General features: G+C 41.2%; 4 protein-coding genes across 4 annotated transcripts in view; 3 read left to right on the top strand and 1 right to left on the bottom strand.

Moving 5' to 3' along the window:
- Window positions 1–16,584, bottom strand: part of LOC107221821 (glypican-4) — a 39,231-nt gene extending 22,647 nt beyond the window's left edge. Inside the window, exon 1 of the mRNA XM_015660955.2 lies at window positions 15,927–16,584. Within this exon, the coding sequence (XP_015516441.2) occupies window positions 15,927–16,074 (148 nt within the window). The 5' untranslated portion in view covers window positions 16,075–16,584. The remainder of the gene's footprint in view (window positions 1–15,926) is intronic.
- A 666-nt stretch (window positions 16,585–17,250) lies between these two features.
- LOC107221808 (activator of basal transcription 1) lies at window positions 17,251–18,779 on the top strand. Its single transcript, XM_015660938.2, has 3 exons — window positions 17,251–17,582; window positions 18,086–18,272; window positions 18,351–18,779. The coding sequence occupies exons 1-3, from the start codon at window positions 17,312–17,314 to the stop codon at window positions 18,643–18,645; spliced, it is 753 nt and encodes a 250-aa protein (XP_015516424.1). The 5' UTR covers window positions 17,251–17,311; the 3' UTR covers window positions 18,646–18,779.
- A 495-nt stretch (window positions 18,780–19,274) lies between these two features.
- Window positions 19,275–20,123, top strand: LOC107221810. Its single transcript, XM_015660939.2, has 2 exons — window positions 19,275–19,750; window positions 19,826–20,123. The coding sequence occupies exons 1-2, from the start codon at window positions 19,275–19,277 to the stop codon at window positions 20,046–20,048; spliced, it is 699 nt and encodes a 232-aa protein (XP_015516425.2). The 3' UTR covers window positions 20,049–20,123.
- A 273-nt stretch (window positions 20,124–20,396) lies between these two features.
- Window positions 20,397–21,897, top strand: LOC107221804 (cilia- and flagella-associated protein 20-like). The gene is made up of 4 exons (XM_015660934.2): window positions 20,397–20,480; window positions 20,542–20,733; window positions 20,795–21,027; window positions 21,085–21,897. The coding sequence occupies exons 1-4, from the start codon at window positions 20,397–20,399 to the stop codon at window positions 21,551–21,553; spliced, it is 978 nt and encodes a 325-aa protein (XP_015516420.1). The 3' UTR covers window positions 21,554–21,897.
- Window positions 21,898–24,963: the final 3,066 nt, after the last annotated feature.

The raw sequence follows: 24,963 nt of genomic DNA, 5'->3' as shown, positions 1-24,963 counted from the left end.
ACATCAAGAGACTCGGTAGAATCTCGCGCCAAGTAAATTGAAAAAAAATAATAAGAACGTACGTGCTAGCCGACGCAGTCTCTTTACCACGAAGAGAAGAAGGTTTTAACCTATCCGGTGAAAATACCATCGCATATTTCTCCCTTTTCACAATAACTGCGGAATTGTCGGAATCGTCAGTTCGATAAAAATTTTTTGTCCCCAACTTTCAGACCAGATTTTCGTCTTGGTCTTCACAGCGTAGTCGTACAGAGTGAATTTCTAACGACCGCATGCTCCGACGTCTGCTGAAATTTGATGCGCACGCGCTACAATCCGAAAGCGGCTCCTTACCAGGACGACCAACTGTCGTAAATATAACCTCAACATTTTTTTACTGTTGTCACTGGCAGTTGTGCTCAACACCAAAAACTTTCCAAATTTTTGAGGTTACATACGTCGCGGTGAACTGTCGTCTAAATTTATGACGGTTGGTCGTCCTAACAAACAACCGCGCTCGGATTGTGGCGCGTGCGCGTTAAATTATGGCAAATGACGGACCATGCAGTCGTTAGGAATTCACTTTATAAAAAGACTTATTCTCTGGGAATTTGTATGACTATAAAGATAACATAGAGAGGCACCGTTACATGCAGAAGTCACACCGATCTACATACATCAGTGAGAAGTTTACGGAGACAGAAATGAGAGATGGTGTCGATATCGCTATGTTCGGTCGATGTACTGAGAAAAATTTCGTTTGTTATGGTAATTAGAAAAATTTAGTAAAACAGGTATCGTTAAAAAATTCTGGTAAAATTTTCCAATTGGAAAATCTGAAATTTTCACTGAATATACTCAAGATATATTAATTCAAGTATAAAAATCGTTTGATAGTGATTGCTCAGAAAAAGGAATTTATTTTGAGAGTTGAAGCGATGTATCTTATTAAAAAGTCGTTATACATTTTTGCCTCAAATGAGGAGTAGAATGCGCGAAATATATCATTTTTAAAACTTAAAATGGCTAAAATTGGAACGAAATTTGTTGGGGTCATGTCGTACCCCGGTGTGCCATCTAAGGGTTAATGCTGAAGAAAATCTCTGGTGCCAAAACCTTGCGTTATGAAACATTACAATGAAAACCAGGAACAAAAATTTACTTTGCAATTAGAAAATCACAAAAATGACAATGTACATTCAAACAAGTACCAGCCACAATACCCTTACTTAAAAAAAATATTCAAATCAAAATCCTTACTGCTAAGTACACAACCTCTTGCGTAAAAATAAGAAAGTAATACAAGAATTATAGATTTCGGGACGTAATAAAAAATTCGGAGTTAGTTGCACTCGGCCGGGCATTTCAGATAAATACCACGAGGAATAAATAAAAATTTATCATTATCGCCTCAAGTATGCATCTTGCCTTGACTAGCTCTACCTATAGAGAGCCTTTTTACAATTGCATGTGGACTACCTGTATAACAGGGCAATTAATTTGCCGTATTACAGCCCATTAGTTCAACCCATGTATGCAAGCATATGCACATATTTAAGAAACACATACGCAAACATAAAAGTGAATTCTGTTAGCTAAATTTTGGAAAATAAAATGGTATTCTTCTTATGGTACAGAAAGAGAATATCGAGTATAAAAGTAACTACTTCGACGTATTGAACAAAGTATCGACATTCGAGCACGAATCTCACGTTTTACACGCGTATGTAATTACATACATCCAATCATTTCCTAAAAAGGCCCGCCAAGTAAAACCAACTCCAAATTTTTCATTTCACCCATAATACTGTATTTTTTGTGTTGATTTTTTTATTTTTACGAAGAAGTCATTTATTCGGAAGTAAGGAGTTTTATTAAAATATTTTTTGTTGCTAAGGGTATTGTTGCTGGGACTTACTCAAATGTACATAACTATGTGTATAACTCAGATAATTCCGAGTATAATTCTTACTTTCGTTGTTTCGTGTTTGTTGTTTTTTTTTCCGTTTCGTAATTTTTGTGCAGTCAAAGAGAATTGGGGATATGGTATAACCAAAGCCCCCTGCTGCACTCTCGCTTATAACGAGAAAAAGGGAGAGAAAGAGAAAGAGAAAGAGAGTTCGACGTACAAAACACGTGATGCAGTTCTCACGCGCCCGTATATAATACAAAACGCATATTGTACAATGCAAAAATGATGATGGTGTGCGGCGGTCGCAGGCACTGTGCAAGTCATTACGCATTATATTTATACCCCGCGTTATAAATATGAAATTTAAAGAAAGATTAGGAATAAAATTTAATTCGCGTACAGTTTTAAAATTATTATCGTCGGGTTGTTTTCTCTTTATATAATTTTGCATTTTACTACGTCATTATAGGTATTATAAAGTTAATATTGTTTTTCAACGTTTCTTTTACATAATCGTATTTAATTGTTCATTTCGCTCGTTTATTGCTGATTATGTTATATTCACAACTTATCTCCCTGGGCTAATGTCATAGGTCAGAAATACAAAGATAAGAACGATTAAAGAAATGGAAAAACCCCAAAACAAGCTGAAAATCATTATTGTTGCTCAAAGTTTTATAAACGAGTCCAAGGACAAAAAAAAAAAGAAAAAACAAACGATAAAAAAAAATTAACGGAACATAGGAGAAAAAAATCTGATAAAAAAAATACGAGTGCGTTGGAAGTGCAATCGGATAAAATCTGATATGGTTAGGGTTAAAAGCACCTGCAGCAGCCGAGTCAGCATGAAATTCCTCACCGAATGCATATATACTTATAATCAATGCAGCGGTGCAACAAATGCAGTGTGATACCCATTATACCGCTGCTAGCTGCACAGGTAGGTATCTATAACATCGGCTATATGTGCATTGGTAAAAGGACTCTAATCTCCGAAGGAGAGACGGAAAGAGAAAGAGGCTGGGAGTCGTCATGAAGTTATGTCCGGTAGTGTAGCCCGTACACAGATACTCACTCGCAGGCACACGCGTTTGCGTGATTAAATAAATACACACACGTACGCATCTGCATACACAATGTATGCGTTATACATATACAGACGCAGACAAACACACGCGAGAACCGAGAGTTTATGCATTGGCCACATTCCGCTCCCATGCCCGAAGCGCAGCCTCTCTCTCACTCTCTCTTCGTTGCTCTCTCTCTTTCTCTCTCTCTCTCTCTCTCTCTCTCTCTCTCTCTCTACAGCACCAACTCTTTTCCACCGCGAGCAGCGAAGGGCAGTATAGGTAGAGACCTCTCCTCTCTCTCCTTCCTTAAACCATGTATATTATACCTATGTACTATACACTAGAGATCGTCGTAGGTATACACCGTTGGGAATAATTTGTGTAAATGTTAAATTTTCAAGTCGTATGTTCAAATTTTACTGTTTGAAATTGACACGTTTCTTGAGTCCCGATTATTTTTACACCCCGTGTATATGCTCGTATATCTTATTTCTCTGGAACAATCAACTTCTGTTAATTGAACTTTTGCTCTACGAAATTTTAGCTGATTTTAACTCGTGGCCAGAAACATTCGTTTTCCGACATGATTGATTTCGATATCACGGGTCTCCACTAGGTGTCGAAGAGCTTGGCGCTCCCAGGAAAAAAGTGATTCGGGACTCCGGGATGCGCGATTTCTATAAATATTAAAATATCTTTTTTGACAACGAATTAAAGATCGATAATAACATTACCGACAAAGAAAGACAAGGACTTCATTTTCCTGCATATCAGTTCTCTTTCTTAACAATTTTTCTCCCAGAAATAGTTCTCTTTTCTGAAGTAAATGGTAGAGTAGAGAGGATTGGTAACGTCTTTGAGTGACGGGTTGACCGGTGTGACATTAAATAACGATATAGTATATCAGAACGGGGCGAGAGGCGCACCAACCTGCAACTGAGACCAACCTAAACTAACCAAATCGAACCCCAAGGAAGAATAAAATGAGACGAAGGGGGAAGGGGGATGCAAGGTGCTGATTCATCGTCGCGCAAAGCATCGGAGGGCCAAGGTAGGAGGATGGGGAAATCTCTTTTCGATTTTCTCTCAAGGGGCAGCCAACGACGGCGGGGAGAAACCGAGAAGAAGAGCATCTACCGTTGTTCGTGTGTATCGCGAGGGAACAACGAACGCTCTTCGAAAACGAGAACGGACAGGAACAGACAGGTCCGAGCACGAAGGACCGGCACCAGCAGGAGCTCGACTCGCTGCCATGCCTGCTACACGTTGCACCGACATTCCAAGGATGATCCTACGGGTCTTTCCGGTCTTCCGCGAGCTTCCAATGGTCTCACTTATAACCCGCGGCACCTTAGCGTGTAATGCCTGATTACTTCTCTCTTTCTCTCTCTTTCTCTCTCTCTCTCTCTCTCAGCTACACCTTTCAACTTTACTTTATGGACATGGGTACAACCTTAGGTATGTATGTACGTCTGGTTTCTCGGGTGACATAAAAATACGATCGTCATGCGTACGGGGCATAAGGCTCAGAGTATAAAGAGTGCAAACAAACGCGGTCTTGGCTCCTCATCTCGGTGGTTAAATATTTGAATCGTGCTGTGCAGCGCGGCAAAAGACTCGTACCGGTGATGCTGCACTGCACTGCGCACTTTCTTTTCGTCTGAAGTAAAGCGACACTGTGTGTGAAGATATCAGTGGAGGGTAGACACACCGAGCGACGGCATGCCGACACTGTGTTATACCAAAAGGAACAATCAAGGAGAATGCAGTGTGAAGGAGGGAACGAGGAGGATTAAGATTGAGATGAGGATCACGATGATGAGGCGGAAGTAGGCGACCATAAACCTGCGTAGATATGCGCATACGTGCAAGTCTGATAATACAGTGTATTATATATGTATGTACCTATAAAAGCTGCATGTCATAAAGAAATTGGTACATCGTGTAACCGGGCGGCATTTAATATCATGCCGGGTGTGGGCATGGGAAGCAAAGATGGATAAATAGGTACATATATAGATGTATAGATGGATAGATAGATATGAATTATTTTTAAAGTGTAGTTGAACAAAGGTTTGACACAGCAGTTAAAAAAGTAAATACAGGTGAATAAAGACAATGAAATGATAATGAGTGTTTTTGTAACTAATACAATTAAAATAAAACTAGAGACACAAAAAAAAAGACAAATAGAACGAAGGAGAAAGGAAAAGGAGGAACCGTAAATCAAAGAAAGAATCCCCAACATCTGTGCACTGGGATTGCAGGTAAGAGTAGAAGAAAATATCGTTATGGACCGTATACTACGAAATTTGGCGATCTAATGTTTCTTAGATAGTCTAAAGATTCATTCTTCTACTAAAAATCACGTGCAAACCACAGTTGTAGAAGCCGCACAGTTGATGTCGCTGTGAAAAGAAGACGTAGAGAAGGGAGGAAGGCGTTATTTAACGTACAGTACCGCAGCAAGCTCCTTTCACAAATGCGTTTACGCGGTGAGAGAAAGATAAGAATAAAAAAAAAGGAAACATGTGTAGCAGCCGCAGCAGCACAAAGAGCACCGTGAATAGTGGTGCATGCATTGTGAATGCAGAAGCAGTCGATAATACCTGGTTAACGGCTTACCATAAGATGCATGTGTCGTTGTGGGAGGAAAGAAATATCGCTCTTCCAGAGAAACCGTTTAAAAATTTCTAAAACGATACGCGACATTGTATTTGAAGATTATGGAAAAATAAGATAATCCTTCTCAGTTGGCATCAACAGCAATTGATCAGAGAATTGGAACGCCCTAATATGGTCACGAGGCTCGATAAAAACTGGCGCCAAGTGCAGAGAGAGAATTGACCAGTGTTCGTTCATTGGTAATATTTCTCAGCTCAATTGGTGTTGTAGACCACTTGGCGAGATGAATTTGCTGCAGTATAAGCGTGTCTTGCAATGTGGGTACTTGATCAGCAGAGTTCGTACAGCACTTATTTACAGAAGTGGCATGCGTGCCTTGAGTTTCGATCATAAAAATCCACCCGATACGCCGTATTACAGATGTAATAAACTAAAGAGTAAGCTAACTGCGTGCAAACTGGGGAACGATATACTTGTAAAGTAGTATCAGCAGCAGCAGCAAGTTGTAAAACATGAAGTTCTACCGACCCCCCCCCCCCCCCCCTCCTGCCCCTCCCAGATCCCGCCTCGACGGTCGTAAAAATGTTAAACAAAAGACGGTTAAAGGTGAAATGCAGCCATAGGTATGGCACCAGGTAAGACGGCAGTCGGCAATGCACATGACGAATGCATTACGAACGCATTTTGAAAAGTGTCTTCTTTCCAAATACGGTGATCCATTTACTGGACATGGGAAAATTCAAGAATTTTTCAGCTACATTTAACCTTATCTATATCCTAACGGGAATTTTCACGAGTATACTATTATGTATAGTTTGGGTGCTACGATTTCACGGTGCACGATTTGTTGGCTCCACAATCGTCTTTGGGTTTCGAAATGTACCGTAACCTACACCAGTCTGATCTAACCTGATTCGGTTGTTATCATCGGCATCCTCATGCACAATCCTCGAGGAGTGTTCAACACCCGTTCACCAGTATCTGAAATATAACTGGTAAGCCTACTCGGTTGAATAATAAACAGTGATACTGAGAGCGATCACAGTAGCTGTGTACGGCAACAAGTTTGGGTGTTGGATTAAAAATGATGGCGCATGCAGTGTGGCCGTGCCAGTATGGCGATACACGTCGCGTTATGTCGCTAGCAAATCACCATCCTCGATCATGTTGTGTGAGACATATTACAATACTTCTCCGTGATGAAACACTAAAAGTACCCCATGTCCAATGGTACAAGACGTGCTTATTGTTGTTCAAGATATAACGTACATACAGTATGTCGTGTGACTTATACGTCGGAGACTAAACATTCTGATAAGGAGTACTAAATAACACCCATCTATTAATATTTACCCGCCATCGCAAAATCACTGGGATACACAGGGTAGTTTGGCACCAACAGCATGGGATCGAGTGCTGCACGTAACGAAAAATGCGTAATGACATTGTACGGTGGCTACTATATGCGGTGGTATCCGTGTGTGCTCAGGTCTTACTCATTTTACAAGTACCCAATAACTTATTTTTATGCTTATTTTCGTGGATAACTTTTACTGCATATTACGTGAATGTAGAGACGACGTAAGATAAGAAAAATGAATATATATGTAGAGAGAAGTACGTGTGTAGAATGATGGTGACTTTATCAAATCACTCTGGCTCAGTTCCATATCATACCTACGCATGATATTGTTATACCTTATACGTCAAATACGTCATGTTTTGGCAATTCAACAACGACGCCTATATAGATATGATACAATAATTTGTATTGAACGAACATTCTGTATTAAGTTTTTGGTTTCTTCAATCAATCACGGCCTTGTCATGAGAACTGTGACGAAAAGAGTACGTTAATCACGTTCAAATTTGGCTGAAATAACTTGGTGCCACGTTAATTAAGTCGCCTGAAATATCACGTGACATCTTCGTGTGAATTTGCACTTGATAGTCACGCGTGCAGTGATTTGAATAAACTTAAGGTCATGCGATGCAATTTGCATTTAGTTCCGAAGTAATGGATTCCCGAAGTCATGTGGTCAGGATAGGATTGGATCACTTGATTAAGACATTCGGAGTTCAGGTTCCACCAATTGAAAGAATTCTCATACCTTTGCCGAACGATACTTACTCGTAAACTACATAATTGGTATCACAGACCGCTATAAAAGAGAGATCGGGTTAAACTGAATTAAACGTCCATGCCGTTTAAAACGATACAACGTTGTACGTACCAAGAGACACATTCTCTTCATTTGTGCAGCACGGAGACGCGAATACTGTCTCTGTACATGAATCATCAGCCTCGTTTATGTGGCGGCGCGTACATCCGTGTAGAAAGAAAGTGAGAAAGGAAGAAAGAAAGAGGGAAAAACCCTCTGTTCACCCTGCATGATGGCACCGCGTCATCCATAATGGGTATAGGTTATAATACCAGAGGTATAACGAACCGTGAAAATATTTGTCGCGGCGTTGCGTGCAGGCAAAGAAAAGAAGAAAAGAAAGAAGGGGAGAAAAAAAGAGAGAAAAGAAAGAACGCGTGCGGTCGTTGTCTGTCCCTGTGGTCGTTCATCGCTGAAACCTAGACCTAGAATCCAAGACTACCTGCCCCACAAAGATATCGGCTGAATTTGGAGTAATCCGAACTCCAGATACTAATTTACTATACGGATAAAGTGGAATCGTTTGAACCCACAAGTTGAACCCCTCAGATTTGAACTAATTTCGAATTTATGAATAGGAGTCGATATTAGACATCGTAAGTTGACAATTTCGTCATGCTTTGTAGGGATTTGATACAGGTACAGATTGACTCAATTTCGAGTAAGTTACAGTGTTGGCGCGACGTGAGTTGGATACTTTGCAAAGTGAATCAGCTTCGATGGCGATCTTCTTCTTTCCCCCGATCTCCCGCCACTTAATTCGCGCAAATCCTGCTCCTCTTTACGACGAGGATGAATAGGTACATACAGCGTCGGCACAGTTCACATAACAGGTATAAGGTGGTTATACATACCCGAAGCTTAAACATAGGCATACAGGTATGTGCCTTATACAGGTAGGAATGAAAGAGAGGCGCAAAGGAATGCGTGAGGCAGCAGCCTCCTCATCCTCTTTTTCTCGGTGCCGCCGCCGCTGCTCTGTTACCACCGTAAGGCCTCCTCATCCTCCTTGAACGAGAACTACTCAGCTCTCAGGTATGCGCCCTTCCTGCCTGCCTGGCTGGTTGCAGCACTAACAGCAGCCGGCATTGAGGGTTGAGAGTATTGAGTAGGTGCCGGTGTCTGTGGTCTGTCTGTTTCTCCGTCTGTCTGTCGAACGTTCGGGATGCTTGCCGCTGCTACTAGGATCACGGCACCGCAAGTATGGAAGGTGTATGTGCTCGTTATGCTGATCTCTACGTACACGACCCAAACGCATAGGACCGACACTTTTTCTGCGGCGATGGAAAAGATGAACGGAGAAGTGAGAGCGAAAGGAACGGACGAAAGATGGGAATTCGGTCATAAGTAATTTCCTTAGATCTAGGAAAAATGTGAGAAAATTTTTTTTTTTATCACTTTGTGGAACCTCGTATAACCTCGACTGTTACATCTATAGTACAAAAGCGTCTTTCAACAGAGGAGAATTTTTGCGCCCGGTCGCGCACTGTGTGCAACCTACACGGAGGAGCGGAGCTGATTGTGAGATGGAAGTAGAGGAGAACTTTTAAGCTTCTCAACAACGCAGCGCGGCACGTCCTTCTTTTGTAAACCCACTAACAGGTTGTAACACCACGTATACATAATAACGTTTGCATATAGCGTTATTATATCCGTCTAAAAATATTTCATACATCAAATTCTAGAAATATACTATTTAAATTATATTATACACACGCCAACTAACGCTTTAAATATTTGAGCTGGGATATAATAGGTGCCCAAATCACTTTTTCACATATCACCTTACAGTTGTTTCATCTTATAAGTGTCGGTTTGATACAACAATAAGGACTGAAAAATCGTTCAAACATTCCGTATCAAATTTCCGTGGTACATTTCTTTTTCAAACTTTTCGTCGTCGCATTATATGTATAAAAATAATAGTACCAAGTATATAGTACCCTTGTATGCTGGGATAACACTGCATCGTGCTGAATTTCAGGGGGGAGGCAGCGGGACCTTTTAACGGTTTCGGTTCCCATGGTATTGTGACGGTGGTCATGACAATATACATGTATGTAACGTATATACAGTACACACATACCTATAACGTTATACAAGACGAATGTACACATGTACGATAAATGAGTACGTGCACGGTATAATATACTCCATGTACGTATACAATTCTGCAGTATGGAAATACTGTGCTGTGTCCATACGCATTTCTTACTGGATACATGGGTGTACATAATACACCAGAGTCGGTATTCCCTCCTGCAATCCGAGGTATGTACGTATAATGTACATTCAAGCATAGGGGTGCTAGCGGCACGCTGCATCGTGCGCGCGTAGAGGCAGGAAGCGTCGATATACAGGAAGTGCACGTGGTCTGTCACAGACGCTTTTCGGTCTTTCTTTCGTTTTTCTATCGTTTTCTTTTCACACATATATACATTGCACGCCCTCCCTGATTTTCTGGCGTATATAAATAATCACATCCTGACATTCTTTCATTGATCGACTTTTGCCTCCTCGTTGAAAATTGTAATGAATTATCGGGTAATCATCCATTAATACATTTCTCGATGATTTATGCATAGACAATATTTGATATATTTTTTATCTTTTTCATTTTCCGTCTCTCTTTTCATTCGTTAACTGCAGAAGGAGTATGTAATCGTACACGATTATAGTGCGTAAATGTTTGCAGAATCTTGACAGAATCTGTACTTACACATATGCATACACCTACACATATGCTTGTTATACATAAAAAGGCGGTGGTGGGGGGAAGTTTTAAAACGGCCATTAAAAAGTCATTAACATCCCTCACTCGCACGCGCGCTTCGCGTCGCATCGTTACGACAGTCGTTTTCGTTTCTCTGATTCCTAACCTAGCCAACACATTATTTTTATCTTTCTACTTCTTCTCCTATTTCTCCGATTTTTTGTTTCACCTTTTTCTTCATCAGTTTTTTCTTTCACTTTCTTTGTCATCAAGACTTCTTTCTGTTTCCACCCTTCCTCTGCGGCTATTTCATTTTCTGTCTTTTTCTATCTCCGATAAGAAAGGGGACGGAGAGAAAAGGTATTAAATTTCGACCCCCGCCCTCTTAAAAAAAGCAAAGAAAAAACACGTGTATTACTTGACCAAAGTGACATAAATAAGACAAAAATCTCTATTCAAATTTCGTGCTTTAAATTACTTCCAGGTCAAATGTCTCAGGCCCTATCTTCCTCTTTTTCTCTTTCAGTCTCTCTCACCTTCTCTCCCTCTCTCCCTCCCTGTTTAATAAACGACTCGCGTGCGGATGACATGAAACAGAAACAGAAACAGAAGGGGACTGACTGGGTAGCCGGCTGCCGTCTGGCAAGGTTAGAATATAAGGCCTACTAGGAGCAGAAAGCTGAGGGGATTGAGGGCTAAATAGACGCAAGATGAATGCAACATGTATGCATGTGTAGGAATGATGTCTATGTACGTTACATACATTACATGTACGCCGCCTTTACTTAGGCTACGTGGGATCTAGGTATTTAAGGTTGTGCGTAGATATGGATGTGTGCTAGTAAAGAACATCCAGAGAGGGACGCGATAAGTTTGTTGTTACGTTGCCTCTTGTTTATGCTTATGCCATGCAACGGTAGATCTCTTCATCGTTTTCCTTTTTCCTTCTTTCTCTTTGTATATTCTATTCATCGTATGATCTCTCGGCAACGTGCGCAGATCATAATGACCTGATGAAAATGATACTGCCATGTAGCGATGGCCCCTAAGCTAAAAATAATCGATGCATTGCCTAATTAAGTTCAAAACTTTATTCGAACACGACTCGATTAAATCGATAAAAATTAATCGACTAATCGATTACTTCGTATTTTTTTTTTTTTTTTTCTTGAAACGGTACATGTGAAACCAAGATTTCGTAAATTGCAGTATATAGTCTTAAACCATTGAGTTATATGTAGAAGCCACTATAGTGGCCCGCTTTTTGTTCTTTGTTTTTAAGTATATACGTACAATTTAAATACTTTTGACAAAAAAAGGAGAAAAAAAGGATGCTACTATAGTTGCTTCTGCCCCTGAAAGGGTTAATAGCGGAAAAATTTGTTGATGATTTATAGTTTGATTGAAAATATTTTTCAATTTCAGGTGAAAATATTCATTTATCCTTCACTTATTATACCAAATAGGTACTTGGTAAGTAAGACAATTATGATAATTGATACTCTAATCACGTTAATTGATATTGTATTGCGTCATTCATGGGAGTAAAAAAACAGAAATCGATTATCAGGAAAAATAATTGATTATACTTGATTAAACGAGAAAAAATAATCGACTCAATGGAGAATCGATGATTTTTTGGTCATTTTTACTAACATATTGCTAATTTGAGTTCGTCGGTTCTTAACTTAAAGAAGAATCAAAATTTTCAAAATTCTTTCCCCGCATAAGGTGACGATTTATAAACATTGAAACTAAATCCTTCACAAACGCTATCGGGATGTAGCAGCAGCATCAGTATCACAGCACGAACAGCAACCCAGGAGAAGACATTTCCATGTCACTCTCTCTCTCTTCCTTTCTCGTTCTGATTGATATGCAGCCCTTTGGCGCTATTTCGGTCCTGTTGCTACTGTTACTGCAGAAGAAGAATGGCAGCTGATATGTGCTGCGTCGCGTCAGTCTGTATATCTATGTATGCATACAAAAAATAGGAAGATATACACACATACATTACATGTATGCAGTAGTTCACGAAACAATCGTTATTGTTTAAGTAAGTAAATACACGACACTTCATTTTACATTCTATGCGCTAGAGAAACTAGAATATCGATATTGTGTTTCACGATCCCTCGCACGTGTGTTTAATTGTGCCCATAACAGATCGACATCCATATAGCATACAATAACGAAACGATTGCATACTATACAATATTATTGTGATTATACGATGTTTAATACATGTAATATAATATATTATACAGGTATAATACAGTGCTAAGAATAGACTGGATAATAATAACGGCGATACGTCTAATGACACATGTATACAATGTACGTTCGAAAGTGAGCCAGTGAGGAAAGAGGATGAGTGAGGAGGGCAGGAGGGAGGGAGGAGGAGGAGAAGCAGGAGGGACAGATAGGGAGAAGGTGGCGCCCGCCGTGCGACGTCGTCGACACATCGGATCTCTTAATGCGTATAATCTGTCTATACCTATCCGTATTATAACGTGTACGCACACATATTTAGGTACGTATACATTACGACCGATACCGTCAGTGATCGATCACCCCTTGGGTCCGTCTCATCTGACCGCCGCGGCGCGCCGGTCGCATGCATGATGACGTTATGTTTCCGTTCCAAGGATATACGTATCTGGAGGGAAAGTGGACTGAGGAACGAAAGAGGGAGACTACAAAGCTCAGATTAAATAATATAAAACTTGACACGGTTTTCAAGTTTCTGGCTTTCCTTTTTTTTCTCAGCTCAGTCTAGTCCATCCGTTATCTTTTTCTTCGTCATCAGTTTGCTTCGACCGACCGTCGTATATAACTTTACTTTTCTTTGCTATTATCAGAGCAATTGGACTCTCTTTTTGTACGGACTTTTTCCTATTTTCTTTCTTTTTCAGCTCACCGTCGTCGTCGTAATTATTTTCCTCGGGACGACAATGACACGGAGGCTCCTGGCAAGGGGAGGAAAAAACAGACGTACACACACGCGCACAATGCAATTAACTCGTTTCAATTTATGAATTCCTCTTTGGTTCTCCGATACGAACGTGAATGTTTTATACACTCGTATTTATCCCGGTACGATCATCCCTTCGCCATATATAATTCTTATCAGACGATCAACTGACTCTACGTATACGTCATGTGTACTTTTATTCCATGCATACAAAAAAAGCATATTGATATCAACATTTCGCCAGTTCCCAGACGGATTTCGAGGAAAGCGTGATACCCAACAATTATGTTCGTTTCAGCTATTCTTTCGTCCATTTTTGCCTCCAAGTATCATCATTCGGTTCTTTTTTCGCTGCACTAAACTTCATCTCTCTTTGCAGTTTCGAATACCGCTGATTGTGAGTTTTCGCACTCGACTTAAGCGCGTCGTGTACATATTAGTGCTATATTACATACGTGTACAGTAACAGAATCCGCGAGATAATGCGCATATACGTTGTCACAGTGTGCGTAAAAAAGCATACAAACGTCGAAGTAGCGCGTAGAGAGCCTCTTCACACATCTCTGCACTCTCTCTCGTACATACTGTATAAATACTCGCACGCACCTTGCAGATGTTATAACGACAATAGTAATGGCACAAGCATGTAATACAATCCACAAAATATAAGATTGATTTTCGAATATATCCCAAGTGAAAAAGGCAAGAAAAAGAGAAACTGACGACCCAACGGTATTTTAAATAATTCTGTTATGCAAGCTTTCATTTTCGAATTATGAAATAGGCCAATATAATACTCGTATGTTACGTGCGGTAATAACTATTATTTCGTAGATTGCGGTTGTTTAATAATGACAGTATTTGTATTTTCTTCTTCTGTTTTCTGTTATTTTATGTAATGTCGGTTCATTTCTTGCTGATTCTGACCTCAGCTATGAACTGATCCACGCCATACGCATTATCATCTCTTCAAATCATTCTCAGTTCGTTGCCTCTCGTATCTTTTCCGACAGACGACGAGACGCAACTTTTTTGCTCCCGCGGTAAAATGAGAATATTGGATAAGCCGAAATCCGTGGGCGCAAGGATCGAACGAACGAACTTGCATACAGTGCAACGATACGAAAACGTGGAGGCTGCAAGTGCGTCCGGCTATTTCTGGCCTTGGTTCGTTCTTCGCTCCTTGGCTCGATCGGTGTGCAAGGAAGAGAAACGAACGGTAAGAAGCACTGCAGGACAAAAAGGAGGAAAGAAAGTTCCGTCCATGCGCCGCCACCCCCCGCTGCTCCTCCGCGATTGAGGTTCGTGTCTGTGTCTTTCGGAGAAATGAGAAACTGAGGCTGCTACGCGACCGGCCCGTCTTTTGTTTAGTGTATATAACACACACAACACACATATATATACTAATATATACATGGGCATCACTTGCTTGCGCCTGGTCTAGCTTTATATGTTAGAGCCTAGCCAAAGCTGCAGAGGAGTCGTCGCAACTTCCTCGACATAATATCTGACTCTTCTCCGTGACGACTGCAACGCACGCACAAAGTTGTGTTCGGATCGCGATAAGAAGAGCGATTAACTCGCTACACCTTCGCGCCGCAGCGGCTTCTTTTTGCCCATTCAAAGCTCGGTAGACATTTCAAAACGTCGATTACAGACGCGCAGCTCGAAGGGTTGTTCCACGTTGAGTTTTTTTCTCGACGACTCTTTCGGCGCCAGTCTTGTCTGGTTTGTATACATGCAAAAACGGAATGATTGAGGCATCTTGCCAGAATCGATTCTCTGGGTGGTTCGCTCGTCGACGCGCTTCGGTACGACGATCATTCGAGAGTCCGAGACTCGGTGGCAGCGGGGCGGAGTTTAGTATTATTTTTTTCTTCGCTCTATCTACGTCTATCGCGACGATCAGATACGAGGGAGGCGCCGGTTACGGAGTCCCGGCTGGAATCTGGATTTCATTCATGGACGCCACGAACTTTTCGGATCATCAGGTTTTCAACTTAATCCTTTGGTTGAACGCAGGTGCGAATTTGCAGCAGTACAATTGCAGAAAAAGCGATTTCCTCGACAAAGGGTCCGATTTTACGGAATTGTTAATAAATAAAATTACATTTTTAGTATCGTGTTACATTGCATGAAATTCCTCAAATTTTTTTCTCACCTCTATTTGAGGTGAAGTTATATTCGTCGAGACATCAGGGATGCGTTTAACTAAAGGGTTGATGACGGGGCGACCATGGAAACTAAGATCTCAAATCTGCTACTAAACTAACAGTGTTAGAAAAAACACTATTCATCCGTGAAAATTCCCACAGAGTTTTCGACAAGTTGAAAAAAATCTTCGAAATTTTTGGATACGTTTTGCTATTTTTTCCGCAGGGGTTGTAGAAAGTATAGAACTTGGAGTTAACTTACTCGCTCAGTCGGAGCGTAGATAAGCAGAAATTTAGGAAGCCAACAATGCCTAATCTATAATGAATGATATACTCACAGGAGATCGGCTCTTTGGGTATGTCGCTCGGTGGAAATCCCTGAGCTTCGAAGTAAGTCCTAACGGCGTCGCACTTCAGACCGGCGGCCGCGGTCGCGGCAATGCCGAGGGCGAGCAAGGTGCATAATGGGAACGTGAGAGAACTCATATTTCTCTGATTACCCAGGGCACCTCCGTTGTGTGGATATCGATATGATCACAGTAGCGGCGTTGAGCTCGGAATCGGCAGTCAGAGAAGGGAAGACAATCGGCACTGCACACACACTGCAGCGCGTTGTCGAAAATGAGAGGAAAACAAAACACACACTGTACCCACGATCAACGTGAAAACGAGCGCTCCTCTCCCCGTCCGCTCGCCGCCCCTGAAATCTCGCAACCCTTGGTTGCGAATCTGAATCTCAAATTCGCATACGTCGTCCTTTCGCTGGTTTCCTCGCAATTCGACCCGTCGACGTAGTTCTTGATTGTCACGCTCAGGATGCTGGAGTATTTATCTCGATGCGGAGCACGGTGAGCGAGCGAGCAAGGCTGTGTGTTGCTCGTTCTCGAGACGGACGCGAGACTCGACGGCACCGGCTGTAGTTCGGGACGCACTAATCCTCGACGGCTACAGGACAGCACCCCGAACCCGAAACCCGGCGACTGATCAAACTGAAACTCGCGTGCGAGTGGCGCCTACGCGCATGCGCGACAACGAGGAGATTCTGCGCGGATCTCGCGCCGTCTGCTTTCCTCTCTTGGAGCCCTCGCACACTAGGCAGGACGAAAAGGATCAAACCAGTGAATCAAAAAAATGATGAGTCTTTGAATTACTGCAAATTTTTACCTCCCAATCGGCTGGAAAAAAGTTAGCGGGTGGAAAAAATGGATTGTCTTGTGCTAGCGGTTGGAAGAAAATGGATTGTTTGAAAAATGATGATCGATAGCGTCTCTATCATCGACGATCATCGAAATCTGAACATCAATGTAATCTCTTGCGAACAGCTGAATATCAGATTATACGAGATTGCACGACTCGATCAAAGAAGCGCCTTTAATCTTACGAAATGCTGGTCCGAAAATTCAACTATTGCGCAAGAATTTATATTCTACGACTTGATTGATCAGATAATGTAATTGTCGACTTTAAATATTTAAGATAAAAAAGATACTTTCACCATAAAAGCGAGACTGGAAATTATTACTAAAACGATTACACAGGCTACGAGTTCTCTCTGCTTGATTTACAGTCCAAAAAAGAAGTGGAATCAAGAGGAAAAAAATCGAGAAGAGATTCCAGTGTCAACTCGCATTCCATCCGACAAACGGCTGGAGGCCTGGGAGCGATGTGAAAGCACTGTGTGGAAGCGACATTCGAGTTGTCGAATATCGAAGCTACATACAAAATGGCCCCTGAAAAAGTTGCACGTTGTTTAGAAACCGACGATGAAAACGATAGCGATAAACACGAGATAGAAAGTGAAGGGAATGACAACGATGAGAATTCGGTAACGTCAGAAGTGAAACATGAATCGATTTCCAAACCCCGGCGTAAGAAGAAACGCGGTATCATATATTTGTCAACGATACCAAAATTCATGAATGTCACCAAGGTTCGGGAGATATTTTCCGAGTACGGGGAAATTGGCAGAGTTTATCTTCAGCCTGATATACCAAGTATGTTGTATTATTGTTATTACGTGTTCTATCCTGATACTCGATTTGGGGATAGATATTTCGTTCAGTTATGGTTCAAAAATAGTAACATCGAACCTAACCTCTAAACTCTCCTGCCCTAACCTAATTAATCTAATTGCCAATACTATACCTTGTTTATCTTATTTAAGTAATCTACCTTCTTCCAAATTAATCCATGAATAATTGATTTATAGAGTTTAATGATTCATCTATGAAACAGATGAAAATAAGTGAGACTCATTTTTTTCTCTAACCTGACCCAAGCTGAATTATCATCTTCAATAATAAACTTTATTTATCTATGAACACCTGCCCCAACTCAAACTTCCTTAAGTTGATGATAAATAAGTAACTATACTTTTTTTCATTTTGTGTGTGTCATTTAGTCTAAAATAACCTAGCAGATAATTATTTGTTTTTTATTCGATTGGTCATTCGCTTTAAATTCTTTTCTATACTTGCTGTATTTCTTTTCCCTGCAGAAATTGAGGAGGGCAAAAAACAGAAAAAGAAGAAGACACCTTTTAGGCATTTCACAGAAGGTTGGATTGAGTTTGAGAGTAAAAAGGTCGCCAAGCATGTTGCGGCGACGCTGAACAATAAGCAAATAGATACACGAAAGAAGAGCAAGTTTTATGACCTGATGTGGAACATAAAATACCTGCCAAGGTATATTTCCATTTTATTACTATATTTTCATTGTGTGTATGTGTTACATTTTTCTAGTTCTCATTTTATTAATTCGAGGTTCAAGTGGATCCACCTCAGTGAGCGTTTGGCGTATGAGCGAGCAGTCCACAAGCAGAGATTGAGAACTGAGATAGCACAGGCCAAGAGAGAAGCAAATTTCTTCTCCTACAATGTTGACATGAGCAAAAAATTGAAGAGGAAACGAGAAGCTGGCGAGGCAATGTCGAATTTCGAAATACCTAATATTAAACAGCGAGACACTGATATGGAAATCAGGAAGAAGAAGAATGCAAATAATCAGGGACAGCAGTCAGGCGATAGAGCTGAGTTTATCGAATCGCTGTTTTCATAGTTGTTAGTAATATTTTCTGAACCTACAACAAAATCATGTATGTAGAAAAAATTGATTGTATAGATTTTGTTGACCAAAGACTTTTTTGTAATAATTTATAACTTCTTGCTATTTTTGATAAACAAAAAATCCAATTGATGTCTTTTTTTAAATGGAACCATATAATTACGCCGCAAATCTCGGTTTCGCGCCCAATTGCGTCATGGGTTGAGAGGATGATAAATTGCCCAAAGCAACAAGTTGAAGGAGGGCTCTCTAACAACCCAAATAAGAATATACTCAATCTATTGATTTATGTAGTCAGCCAGAAACGCAATCAATATCGGTGCAAGGCACTGGAACAAGCCTTCTCTGATTTTGTCCAGTTGTAAGAAAAAGAAGTTCTCTATACTGTTATATTGTGAGTACTGCAAGACTCTGCTGTACCGTACGTTCAATTTCCTGTCGATGATAAAGACGAAAAAATGGAACAGAAGAAGGTTGATAAAAGATAACTGACTGTGGTGAGCCTTGCGAAATTTCAGTGTCAATAAAAAGTCAGTGATAAAAGTGATGAGAATAGTTTTTAAAAATCATACAGCTGAAAGTTGTTTGTGCATTTCAATTTCAAACTTCATTCAACTGCAACTATGTCAGACACAGTTGTTCAGACGAGTGCTAGCATTCCAAGCGCTAGGAAGCGAGGATTGAGTGCGGCGAGAGTAAGTCTGAAAGCTGCGTCGTCGATATCGAAGACGGTGAGCAACCTTCGACAGGGTAGAGCGGAGTCCGGTCAGATTTTGAGCGGATCACAAACTCCTGAATCGATCCACAAGTCTGTGAGTATAGTAGCAACGGATAAATCTGCGTCAAGCTTTCAAACTGGGACCCCAAAGCCGATGGGAAATTCTGTGCCTGGGGTGGAGATCAAGGCAAGATCAAGCGCAGCTGAAGAAGATGGGGAAGTGGAGCTTAAGACAAAAACGATCTACATAGACGAATTTGGGGGCAGAAAACCTGAAGGTTTAAGAATGCGGCCGACAAAATTTATGAGGAAGTATCCGGAGCTGTTCAGAAGTGATGTCAGCGTACATCCCAGCTACACTGGCCTGCTGAACTACCCATAGTGAGTGTGAAGTCACCTTGTATTCACAGATTAATGTAACACAGCAAATTCTTATCACGCAGTTTTTCTTTTCAGCAATGTCATATGCCGTCAACGCTTTCACAAGAACAAACTAAAGATGAATCGCCAGTTGAACAGGGAGATACAGAACATAACGATGACCCAAAGTCTCGCCCTGGACGGAGTTCGCGTTGGCAGAACTTTCACTGTCGGATTTCCGTCCTCCGCACTCAAGGTTCCAGATTTTGCGACTCCCAATGACAGGCTTCGTCTCGATAGAATGCTTGTTGAGCGATGACGTAGTATATGATAAAGGTCTTAACAAGTGTACAACATATAGGCAAACAAATAAAGTAGAATGTTGAATGTCCAATGATGTGCGTTTATTCTTGTTTGCATTCAAATTCTTGGCTGCTATTATTTTTTCCTTGTTATTTACACTAAGGGTCTGCGCCAGCTCTGATTTTGAGCATCCATTCAGCCTAACAAAAGAAACAGTGACAATAGCATCACTGTTAGCTGATAGTGCAAATCTGACATTCTGCCAGTGACATGCCAGGGAGAATGACAGTTTGATCATCGGTCAGATAAGCTTGGTGCAATGAAGAGGCGGTGAAAATATAGTGTGCGCTACAGACAGTTCAAGATGTTCCGCAACGCATACCAGCATGGATTTTTATCCATACTTTACAGCTGCGGAGCAACCCCACTTGCCATTTGGGACAAACAAGTTGAGGGTTTGTGAATTGGAGAGACGACAGAAGGCTAATAGAGTCGAATTATGATTGTAGGTGAAAAACGGGTATATTAAACGCATAACGGATGATGAGGTCAAGTCCTTAGTTCTGGAGATAGCTGGGACCAATGTGGCGACGACCTTCATTTCCTGTCCTCAGGATCCGAAGAAAGTTCTGGGGATAAAGCTGCCCTTTTTGATAATGATCGTCAAGAACATGAAGAAGTATTTCACGTTTGAGATAACGGTGAGAGAAGAGCTCAAAACTGCCGATCAGGACCCCTTATCCATATTTGTTTCCACCCTAGATTCTCGACGACAAGGATATGCACAGGCGGTTTCGAGTGAGTAATTTTCAAAGCACAACAAGGGTTAGGCCATTCTGCACGACGATGCCTATCGGACTCTCGGGTGGGTGGAATCAGGTGCAATTCAACCTCGCTGATTTTACCAGGCGTGCCTATGGCAGCAACTACGTTGAGACGACCAGGATGCAGATACATGCCAACTGCAGGATAAGGAGGATCTACTACGCCGACAGGTAAGGAATCGTCTGACAATCCAGAAACTCGTTTTATCAGAGAGTTGTGACCGGCAGATTATATTCCGAGGATGAGATGCCTGAGGAATTTAAACTGTTTCTACCAGTTCGTCGAAAGTTGACCAGAGAAAGCAAGAGCAAGCCTGTGCAGCGTTCAAGTCTGCCGAAGCAGATAAATGCTGCAGGCGATCAAGGCGAACAGCTCCCAGACGAACCTCCAGCCTTTACAGCTGCTGTAGAGGAGAGCAAAGAAGGTGAAGAAACAGTGGAGGAACCACCGGAGCACAATACCGAATCTGCGCCGCGGAAGTCGAGCTCAGTTCTAAAGTCGGAAGGCAATCGAAAAAGTGCCGGCATCATAATCAAAGATACCGTCGAAGACGACGGCGAGGAGGAGCAACGAAACGCTGGATATGATCAGGAACAGGGTCTGGAAGAGGAAGAAGCGGCTGAAGCTCCCACGGAGGAAGAAGCTCAGCCAGCGACCGAGGAAATGGTCGAGATCGCCGTGACGGAAGGAGGCTGATTTTTTAAATTCGCAACTGTTTTAAGGCAAGGTTATTCTCTCGAGGTATCGATCGGAAATCGCCGGAGATCACAGATTAGTGTAGGTAATCAACGACGATTCCCGAGTGAATAACCCTTCAACCCTCTTTATTTCGATCTTGTGTTGTTCTCGCTGAAAAAAATTGAGTGTGCGATGAGGCTAATGAATAAATTTGTACATTTTTATATACTTCCCTTTCGGTTTCTGAGTTGAATTCCCTGAGATACTTACTGGTTTTATAATGATTATATTAACACCCGTCGCCAGAACGATACTCAGCTTGCAACTTACCTGTCTGCAGAGACTTGAGGAAGAAGAAACTAAGAAAGCTGCTTTAAAGCCCGCCAGAAATCTGGGGAATGGCGCGAAACAGTGTTGAACAGATCTCCTAGGGCTTTATGCTGTAAGTTCTACGGTAACTTTGAAATCCCCCTAGATTCTCCTACCAACAAAGAAGACTCCGTAGCTTGGTTGCTTCGGAAAGTTTTCACCAGGTGGCGCGTCGGTCGATTCGGACCGAGTCGAGGGATACAGAAGGCATTGATCAGTGCGGAGCGAGAAGTGAGCGAGAATTGAGGAGCGACAGAGATCGGCGACAGAAAAGGGAGGAGGGCGAACACGTCACGTCGGCTGTGTGATTCGTTTACCTGAGATCTGGGTCCGTTTCGTCTTGCGGAGAAGATTACAGTAGTAAATTGGAGGAAAAAATTTGGATAATACCGAACTTCGGTGTTGTTCGCACGCACCGAGTGACCGAGAAGTACTTAATTCAGAACGTTCGTTGTTGTGCTCGTGACTCGCGGCTGTTTTCCATAACTAGGAAAAATAATGAGCGCCGTACCCACAGGTGAGTGAGTGGCACTGATTACTTGTTTTTAGTTTTAGGTGGATACGACATACACCTAAGTGTACAATGCCGGAAAATATTTACTCTTCCGATATTTTCCTGGCGATTATCGTTGACGGCTTGCCATCGGAAATTCTTATATCATAAGTTTGCGTATTTTGATTACACCGAAACTGGGTTTCTCCATGGCATCTGTGGTACAAAATGACTGAATAACAAGGCGTTTTGCAGTTTGATAACCCTAGGTTACATTACCGTTAATAACTCAAGCTACTTGCCCATCTACCCACGCATAATCACCATTTATGGAAACACAGGTGTCCCCGTATGTGCACGAGTATTATATCGACGATTATAACCTATAAAATCATTTCTTTTGATGGGAATTCCACTACGTCGGAAGGAGGCGACCATTCCGCGACGACGGAGAGCAGCGGCAGCAGTCGATGTTGTTTTCATTTTTACTTTTACCCACTGCCGCGTTGCACTTCCTTGCCTCTATTTGTGTCTCTGTTTTTCGCGGTGATTTCCATTCTTTGCATCTTTGTTATTGCAATTGTTGTTCTATTCAGGACATTTTTCACGTACCTCTGTATTCTGTTTCGTTTCTCGTAAATTGATATGTTTTACAGGCTTACCGTGCATCTTATCGTCACCCAAGGAAGCTATTTAAAATGCGTTTGATTAAGGAACGGCAGTTCAGTCGATTATTTTTATACGTAGGCGTGCGGGCCGCTTGGGAAATGACTAAAGGAAAACAGAAATCGATCCTTGTATTGTAATTATCACGCAATATAAGATGTTATATAAATGTCATTTGAGGTTTGACGGTGAGTGATCGATATTCGCGAATCGTAACCTCCCCAACTATAACAAATAAAGCGAAGAAAAAAAGGAGTAAGAATATCTCATGAAAAATTAGACGGAACGAATAGCGCAACTGGTCAAGAAAAACAACATGAACGGGTCAATAATGAAGAAATCTAGAGCAGTGTTTTTTCAGACAACGTTACAGCTACAACTCTTTCCAGCTTGTAATTTTCAAGTATCCAAGTACACCTTTCTCCATCCTTATCGTAATTTCTCTACCCTATACTTGCTTACACACATGCATATGTAACATTTGCCTGTTACATTTGAACGCGAAAGGAAAGTCGGTATTTTCCGCTTCAGTAGTCGCTGCATTCTTGCTACTTGTCTCTGCCCTCCTGCTGCTTGCTTCTGCTGACAATGAGTTACGGTATACTCTACACTTGCAATTAGCAGAGTCAGGTTATCACGTGTGACTAAGAACACCATTGACCTTGTTTACTCCTTAGTACAGGCAATTCTTTTGCACGCATGTACAACATACATGCATCACATGCATGTAAGGTGCTGCCCTGCGTCTAACTTCCCATCTCTGGATGAAAATGATTAATATATTCCGAATATGTTTTACTTCTGTGGGGAAGAAAATGGATTAAAAAAAAAAATTCTAATGAATTCGTGTAGATTTTTCACATCTGTTTCCTTTTGATAATTCTGAATTTATTCAAGTATTTATTTTTCTTAATACATGTAGATACGTTACTAGTTCCAGAAGAAAAAAATTAAAATCGCATGAAATACCGTAGTTTAGTAGACGGACAGATAAACAAAGACAAATATATATTCTCGATCTCCTTTCTCGGGTGCTATATCTACGAAGTATACCGTTATACAGAGATCATGTAACTGACCGCAGCAACCTTCTCCTTTCGCGTTTCAAGCATCGAAGAAAAATCTTAAGAAAATAGAAATCCAAGTATGTAACGAAACAAGGAAGCGGGAGATCAATTCTTCTCTCTGTAAATTGTGGGATTAAACCGAGCAATTCGTGATCTAGGTTGTAGTCGACCAACTACCCAACTTGCCTAGCAACTAAGACTTCAGTGTACCAGATTTGCTTTAATATTTACATTCATATGTACGTGCAATGGCAATTCCGATTTAACAAATTGTAGGCGTTGCATAATTTTTGCTGCTATGCAAGAACCGAATCGCGAAAGTCTTTGATGGCGTGAAATCGATCCAACTCCACTTTCCGTGTTTTTCGTATGGTATAATTGTCTCGTACTTTATTTTTCGCAATCGCCGTTTACTTGTCATGTTTTTAAAGATGGGAGAAAATTAGAATCTACTTACTTTCAATTTGAAAATAACGATCGATGCAAATACTTTAAAGTGTACAAAAGCTTTTAGAATACTAACAAAACCAAGTGAAGAACCTTGAAAATTGCAAAAATACTAAAATAGTATAAGAAAAGTATGGCTTTGATGATTGTTATTTGTTTTCTTATTTTTTTATTGCAGTAAAAAGTTATCCAAATCGAGAAGAAATCGAATGATTAACGGTGACTTCGTTTGATTTCGTTTTAAACAATCTTTGCCATCTTTCATCTGTTTTTCTTTCACTTCTCTCCTTGCAACCTCAAAGGAGAAGATGAAGGGAAAAAGGAGGAGGGGGAAAGTGGACCCGTCGCGGTTTCTCGGTGGGGCTGCTGCCGCATATCGTGGGGCC

This window comes from Neodiprion lecontei, chromosome 5 (assembly GCF_021901455.1).
Source record: "Neodiprion lecontei isolate iyNeoLeco1 chromosome 5, iyNeoLeco1.1, whole genome shotgun sequence".
NCBI lineage: Eukaryota > Metazoa > Arthropoda > Insecta > Hymenoptera > Diprionidae > Neodiprion > Neodiprion lecontei.
Note: the sequence above shows the minus strand (reverse complement) of the source record. Positions and strands in the feature narration are given on the sequence as shown.